The sequence below is a fragment of the Lycium ferocissimum genome, chromosome 9, assembly GCF_029784015.1.
Source record: "Lycium ferocissimum isolate CSIRO_LF1 chromosome 9, AGI_CSIRO_Lferr_CH_V1, whole genome shotgun sequence".
Classification (NCBI taxonomy): Eukaryota; Viridiplantae; Streptophyta; class Magnoliopsida; order Solanales; family Solanaceae; genus Lycium; species Lycium ferocissimum.
This window is the reverse complement of record NC_081350.1, coordinates 30081536-30090170: the sequence shown is the minus strand read 5'-3', so window position 1 is coordinate 30090170 and position 8635 is coordinate 30081536. Positions and strand designations below refer to the sequence as shown.

General features: G+C 34.6%; 1 protein-coding gene across 1 annotated transcript; it reads right to left on the bottom strand.

Moving 5' to 3' along the window:
* Window positions 1–654: 654 nt before the first annotated feature.
* On the bottom strand, window positions 655–1882 carry LOC132069381 (flavonol sulfotransferase-like). The gene has a single exon (XM_059462742.1). It carries the CDS (start codon window positions 1832–1834, stop codon window positions 800–802), a length of 1035 nt encoding a protein of 344 aa, XP_059318725.1. The 5' UTR covers window positions 1835–1882; the 3' UTR covers window positions 655–799.
* Window positions 1883–8635: the final 6753 nt, after the last annotated feature.

The window sequence follows — 8635 nt, the reverse complement described above, 5'->3', positions numbered from 1 at the left end:
TTCTTTTTAAAATTGTGATTTTTAATATGTTATAATAGTTATTACGCTCTTAACCCGTTATAATATCTGTGTGACTGTAAAAGTTTATCATTAAGATTAAATGGATTTTAAGTTAAACTATTTCCAAATTTAGAAAGTTATTCTTTTTTTAATGGACTAATCAATACTCCTTTTGTTTCATTATAACTGTTACTTTAGCTCTTTTTACGCTTATTAATAAAAATTATATATAAGGTATATTTTATTAAGTTACCCCTATTTGATAAAAGTAGATTGATTTCTTCTTCTTAAATATTGTGTTATTAAAGGGTACAAGTGAAAATAATTGCCCTATTTAATCTTAAATTTCTGAAGTGAGAAGTATTTTGGGGCAATCTTTTTAACTAAGTGACTGTTAATTTGTAATGGAAGGAGTAATTGTTAGGTGAGTGTGTACATGTGTGCGCTTGTGTGTATTTGAAAATGAATTGGTTTTCTTGTAGTTCCGCTTTTTGATGTTCCAATTTAGAAAGAGTTGTAGGAAATTTCCCGTTAGGGTAGGTCCAATCAAGAAAGATATAAATTAAATGTTCAATTGAACAAATATTTAATTAAAAAACATGTGATCATAATTCATGAAAAAGAGTTCATGTGTAGTGAAAAACTGGATAACCAAATCCGGACGTCCGGAATAACCATTTTATTGCAAATCATAATAAAATACGCACGTCAGCAACATGGCACAAGATAGTTCAAGAAGTAAGAACACAATTAAATGAAAAACCAAAAGCAATCTCACTTAACACTCATTTCTGATCACTTAATCCTTTGTATTGTTGTCACTTGGGAATTTCAAGCCCACGGGATGAAACTTTTCGTGTGTTATATGGTCAATTGATTTTGCCATATCCTCAGTTAAAAGATTCTTCCAATCTCCAACTTCTCCTTTACGAAAATAGGAACTATTACTAATTTTCCAAGGCTTTACGTCAAAAAACCCGCTCTTATTAACCTCTAAATTGCTCAAACTTTTGATATTACAACGTTCCACTATTTTTTCAACCACACCTCGATTCACTTCCTCCTCGGAGAATGGCTTCCCCATGAACTCAGCCAATTTCTTCACATAGCATATCGTGTCACTCTTCAAATCCTCGTACGTTAAGAAAAACACACTCTCCGGTCTATTTTCACTAGCTTTAAGGAATTCCAAAACATGGTCCCAATAAGGTCCATAGATGGATTTTCCATCATGAAACCAATGGAATTTTTGTTCAAGTGTAATGGTACTCTCTAGGCTAAATGTTTCACTTTGCTTTTTACCATAATGCCACCAAGATACAAAGGTGTCTTTTGGTTCCCTACATATGTAAATAATCTTGCAATTAGACTCTATTATAGATGGTGGTAGGCAAGTATAAGGAATATGTGTGGCCAATAATGGCAACTCAATGTCTAGAGAAGTAGGATCGGAGGGATATTCAATTTCCAAAAATGGTACACAATCATGGGGTACTTTGGTAAGTAAAGGGTTTGTTGAATCATCAAAATTATCTCTGGTCATAATTGCAAACGTCAAGGCTTTAAGCCACGTAGTTCCTGTTTTTGGGAAACTACAAAGGTAGATATCGGAGGGTTGAGCCTTGAAATATTCAGACATAGATAAAATTGTTTCTATGACTGGATAAGGGAGCCAGAAACCTTGGTATTGGGATATTTCATAAGTAGGATGAGGGGGATCTAATTTAGGGAGGGTTGATATTATTTCTGTGTATTTCAAGCTCATTTCCTTCATATTTTCTGGCGAATAAACGCCAGAAAAACGACTAACTTTGGGAGGGGAAGATGAAGACATTTTTGGTGAAGGAACTAGTGATTATCAAGGGGTAATTCAAGAATTTAAAACTTGATATCCTGGTAGGATTACTACTTCTCCATTGATACATATATATCAACGAATTTGAAGCAAAAACATAAAGAAACATTTCCAGATAATCATTAATATACATATTATATAGTCAAAGAATGTATGCGCTAGCTCCATGCACTTTATTTATGTAAAGATTAAATTTAATAGACACAAGTTTAATTTCATAGCTCTTTCAGTTATCACATGTGCTTATTTTTTATTTTTCTATTGTACTCTTCTCTCACTCTAATGGTTCAGAAAAATTGTGCTAGCTTGTTTGGTTCTCAAATTCGGTTGAAATGCGTGCTTGTTGGATCTTGCCTTACCAAATGTAAATCTAATTAAACTAGTAATAACTAATTCCATTGTCACTTAGGATATTAATCATTCAAATTTCCGTCCCCTTCGATGCTATCACACATGCATTATGCATAGCTAAAGATCATAGAAATGACAACTTCATAATTTGGCAAACAGCATTAGCACATTTTTAGTTACAAGACATTGGGCCAAAACAATATTATTTCACGAGAAAATTTAACTCTAAAGCACTCATATGACTTCATATAAACATTTTTGTCCCTGTCAAGAATCATTGTTTCAAGTAAGAAGTTGTGTTTAAAGTCCACAATTGTGATGAAAAATTTAGCACAATAAGAGTTTTAGGTATAAAATATTATTTTAGTTGTCCCCTTCCCACCCCCCAAGGCCCCAATAATGTATTGTAAACATGGGATAAGAATCGAGTCCTGGGTAGGGGTGTACAAAGCAAACCGACAAACCGCACCAAACCGATAATCCGAACCAAACCGAGAAAAAACCCGACTAGTGGTTTGGTTTGACTTGGTTTGGTTTTAAAAAGAAAAACCCGAACACTATTGGTTTGGTTTGGTTTGGTTTTAACTCAAAAAGTCAAACCGAATCAAACCAACCCGACATTACATTTATAAAATTTCAAACACATTTTATACATAGAAATATTTATTTATAATGTAATTTATAAATGTTTCTTTAAATTTTTCATAATTTTTTGTCTTTTAACATATTATTTCAAGCTTGGAATTAGACTTTTGAATGGTTTAATAAGTTTTATACCCAATGATATTAGTAACTTAAATAAAACTCAACAAAAATCAAATCAATACTAATGCTAACAAAAGAAATTCATATCTAACACTTTGGAATGACAATAATTTTGATATCTATTCTTTAGTTTTATATTAGTTTAGAAAGTGAAAATGCATAAATTAATTTTATTTTTTTCTTTAATTTTAGTCATGTAATTAATACTTAGTAGCCGTACTTATTTTAGCATGACTTAGTACTTTTAGATTATGATCATTTTTTACATGCCTTATAAATTAGTTGTATTTATTGTAGCATGACTTAATTAGTACTTTTAGATTATGATAATTTTATTTTATGCAATTTCATTAATTTGTTTCGTTGAATATTTTAGTACAATGTCATCTTTCATCACGTTTTGTGTTATTTTCTTAATAAATATCTTAATTAGATCGTTGTATCTTACTAGGACTAAAGAAATATTTGAAGTATAAGTTATATGTTTTGTATGAAGACTTTACCGGAAAAAACCCGAAAAACCCGAGCAACCCGAAAAAACCGAGAAAACCCGAGGTTGAAAAACCCGACTTTTGTTGGTTTGGTTTGGTTTATAGATTTAAAAACCCGATGCAATTGGTTTGGTTTGGTCTTTAAAAAACCCGAACCAACCCGGTCCATGTACACCCCTAGTCCTGGGTATGGAAAAATCCTCAGTAGGGAGCGCCTCTCCTAATAGGCCCTACACGGCACGAATCCGGAATAGTCAAGCTCCAATACGGGTACCGGACACCAAAAGGAAAACCAAAAAAAACATGGGATAAGAGTATATATACCAATCACTAAATTTGAATTTGTGACACTATTGATTCAAAGTACAGGAAGGACGGTTGGACACATTTTATTTTCATTCATCTATTAGATTAGAACACCTTTTCTTCACTAATTAAGAGGGTGCAAAATTATAGAAACTTAAATTCTTGGGTCTCTATAGCTTAAACTCTTAACTCTACAGTGAGTAGTATTACTTGCATTAATTGCTTGGTCCAAAATCGTTTTCCAAATTACTTATAATCTCATAGTATAACAGACTACCTTAGGATAATATACTTATAATCTGATATAATATCATTATTTTACATAAGAAAACTTTTTAAAGGTTCTGTTCTGTGAAAATATTGAATTGTAAGTACATGATTTGTTCAAGACAACGTGCATAATTAAGATCCGATCCGCACACCATACTAGCTGGAAATATATTCCTCCTGTGTGCTCTGTTGTTTTTTCTGTAGCAGATATGTTATTTTAAGTGATTGGATGCGATTCCCTGATTTGATGTTTAATATTGTAATTAATATTAATTAGCGTTTTATTAATACATGTGTGCCATTGGCAGGACCAGATTTAAACTAGGTGATGATCTACATGTATTGTTTGGCTTCTTTTACTTGCGTTGTTGTCCTCTTGACAAATTAAAATAGAATAGAATACTTTTTCAATTTTCATAATTTATTTCTTGATAATTTTTAAATTTTTTCTATTTCTTTGTCATTCTTTTGTTTCTTGTTTTCTTTTTAATTAAAATAGATGAACTTTTTCGTGATTTGCTAAAATTATCAATCAAAAGTTACTTTAGAAATATTTTGGGAGTTTCTTAGATCTCTGAACGATTTCAGAGATTTAGGTATATGATATTATTGAGAGTATCTATTTGAATATCTAATTACTTGTACTAGCTTAGTTACTTGCTTAGTGGATTAGCTTAGCTGTTAGTCTAGTCATTAGCTTAGATATTTAGTCGGTTAGTTAGTTACTAAGTAGGATACGACTTCAACATGACGACACGTACACAATACACTTTGTATATATGTGACTCATTTGTAATTGCGTACTAGTTAGTTCAGTTCACGAAACATTGCTCTCATTTCTCCATTCTTGTTCTTCATTCTTTGCTCCTTCAATGGAGTTTATTCGGATACGTCACACACAATTCGATATGGTATCGAGAAACGGTCGATTCCCGCACATCTCTTTGCAATTTCTCAATTCAATCGAAGATTTAGCTGTTGAAATAATCAATTTCTCAAATCCAATCGAAGGTTTTACTGTTGAGATAATCGATTTCTCAATTGCATGTGGAGATTTTGCACAGTTCAATACGATTAGAGTATTTCCAAGAAGAGATTGAAGTTCGATTACTTCGAATCAATCTCAAGCACGGTTCAATTTTCTTTTCCCAAAATTTACTTTACAAATCTATGCTCTTGCTTGAAACGACTTGAAAAAGCGATTGAAAATAATGAACAGACAATACCAAATGCTAATAATAGTGAGACAACATCAAATACTAGTGGTGGTGAGGTGAGTCAACTCACAGATGACTCGAATAACTCTTTATTCATGTATCCATCTGATAACCCTGGTATGACCTTGCTACCAATCCCTTTTGATGGAACTGGGTTTTGCTCATGGAGGAGAAGCATTTTGCGAGGACTATCCGTGAAAAACAAATTAGGATTCATAACAGGAGAATGTAAAAGACTACGATGAAAATTCACCACAATTCCGCTTATGGCGAGAGATGCGATGATATAGTCACAGCCTAAATATTGAATTCTTTGTCTAAGGAGATAGGCGATAAATAGTATGTCATATTGATGCATAAGTTGTGGAAAGAATTAGAAGATCGATATGATCAAACTAATGGGACAAAATTGTATGAGATACAAAAGGAAATAAATGACTTGTCACAAGGATCACTGGATATCACCACCTACTACACTAGAATGAAGAGGCTGTGGGAAGAGTTGAGCAATCTCACATCCCAAACTGAGTTTGTAGTTTTCAGTGCAATTTTTTAAAGGAGAATATGCACAAGGCTAAAAATGATCAAAGGCTAATTCAATTCCTCATGGGATTGAATGAGGTATATCTTGTGATCGGAGGAGTATTCGATGTTGAACCCCACCTTCAATGATAGCTCGGCATTCTCTATTGATTCAAGAAGAGAAACGAGAGAGAGTTCAAACCTCAAAATCGTATGGTAATGGAATCTGCTTCACTACATGTTAACTCATATAGTAACAAAAACAACAACAACAATCATTAAAAAAGTACCTTGGAACCAGGAACTTGAGTATATAATTAGACAGTAACAATTATGCAGTAATTCAGTGGAAATAGGCCTTTTTGTGATTATTGCAAAAGGCCAAGTCATACGAAGGATAAATGTTACAAACTTCATGGATATCCAAACAACAATGCATATCCCAACAGCTCTCATGGGAACAATAGTCACCGGAACACCAATTCCACATTTCAACATCAGAACTATTCGCAACAACATAACAATAACCAAGCTTCTAGGTACAACAAAAGGAAGAGGATTGCAGCTAATGTTCATGGAATGTCTGCAGATATGTTGTCCCATCATGAAGAGGAATCAGGACACCACGAGGATGTGAGTCTTGGCATGAATCATGCACCAAACATCACCAAAGAGCAGTATGGACAGCTTATGAGTCTTCTTCAGTAGTTTCAATCTGGCAACATGATGGATAACACAAATGCTACAGGCATAAACAATGGATCAGTCAACTTTGCAGGTATTGTAGTATGCACTTCCTCTATTGATTTTGACAAACCTTCATGCAAATGCTTTGAGACAAGAACTGACTTATGGATAATAGACTCTGGGGCATCTAATCACATGACCTTTGTTAGAATTTCCCTGTCCAATATCCAGACCTTACTCCTAAGATCATATTACATAAGGTGTTGTTCATACCATCTTTTAAGTATAATCTCATTTCTGTTCATTCTTTGTCTAACCATCTGAAATGCATGGTACTGTTCACTAATGCATCATGTTTACTACAGGCCCCTTCAATGAAGAGGCCTCAGGTGATTGGTAAGAGCAGAGATGGACTCTACTTCCTCTGCACAAACTGCCTGAGAATGGGAAATGATCTCAATGTCAATAACAAACCTTCTGCTTGTTGTGCTTTGCCCAGTGTTGGTTTACATTCCTATAGTAAGAGTCATAGTGATAATGGTCTAAGTTTAGATCCCAATGTTGAGTCCTTTTTGCAGTCTAAACATAGCATGTCAAATGATGCTATATGCAGCATTGATTCTCATCATTCCTTTCCTCATGTAAATGTTCTATCTCTCATTAATAAGACTGGCATGTTGTCTGATTTTTCTTCTCTTGTGACATCTAAGGACTGTGAAGATTTGTTGTGGCACAATAGATTAGGCCATGTGCCTTTCACCAAAATGAAGAGTATAACCAGTATACCTACTAAATTCTCACCACATCAACCCTTCTTCTGTCCCATATGCCCTATGGCAAGACAATCCAGGTTGCCATTTCCCTTGAGCACAACTCACACCACACAGATTTTTGACCTCATCCATGTTGACCTATGTATACCCTACCATGTTCTAACACATGATAATTACGAGATATTTCCTCACATTAGTGGATGACTATAGTAGATCTACATGGACTCACTTATTGAGCAACAAAAGCAATGCTTTGCAAATTATCAGGGCTTTCATCAGTATAGTTGAGACACAATTTCAAACCCACGTTAAACACATTAGGTCTGATAATGGCCTGGAATTCACTAGTAATGAAGCCACTCAGTTCTTTGAATCAAAAGGCATCATCCACCGGAAAAGTTGTCCCTATACACCCCAACAATACAATGTTGTTGAAAGGAAACATAAATACTTGTTAGAAACTGCTAGAGCCTTGCTTTACCAATCTAAACTACCCTTAAAGTATTGGGGTGAGTGTGTGCTAACAGCCACTCATATTATAAATAGGTTACCTACTACATATCTGAAAAACAAGTGCCCTCATGAACTTTTATACAACAGGAAACCAACCTATTCACACCTAAGAGCCTTTGGCTGTCTTTGTTATCCAACACTGCCCAAAGTCCATAGACACAAATTTGAACCAAAGATTACTCCACACATATTTGTTAGCTATCCTTTTGGAACTAAGGGATACAAGGTTCTAAGTCTAACCACAAGAAAAATTCCCCTTTTCTAGGGATGTCACCTTCTGTGAGAATATTTTTCCCTTTTCCTTGCTGTCTAATTCTAGTTCAAGTTCTTTTCCTTCAGTATTGAAATCTGTTTCTTGTCCTTTTATTTTTAATAATGGCACCTTTGAGGATGGTGTCATTCCTGACTTAGTTGATGATCCTTCAAGAGGTATAGCCATAGAACGTACTCCTTCACCTACCTCATATACCTCACCACATGACCATTCACCTACAACATCACCATTGACTTCATCTCCACATTCGTCCATACCAGCAACAACACCCTTGCCTACACTACAGTCCTGTCCTGGCACTCATCAGTCCCCTTCACCTCCACAACAACCAATTGTCACTTCACCTCAACCAGTAGTCACTAGAACATCTCTTAGGACACACAAAACACCACATCATTTGAAAGACTTCATCTGTCCCACTTTGAAACCAAAGAACCTCCACCAATAAGGCACTTACAACACTTGATACGGTAAATCAAATCCGTCCTCAATGCCCTTTTCTCCAAACACAACCTCATTTCTCCCACTGCCTTGACAACCAACAGTCAGTCATTAGTCAACAAAAGAATTGCCATGAAAGTGAGCCAAACTCTTATGAGGAGGCTGCTCTC

Coding starts and splice junctions, on each gene's coding strand:
- LOC132069381 (XM_059462742.1), bottom strand. CDS start 1,834: ATGTCTTCATCTTCCCCTCCCAAAGTTAGTCGTTTTTCTGGCGTTTAT.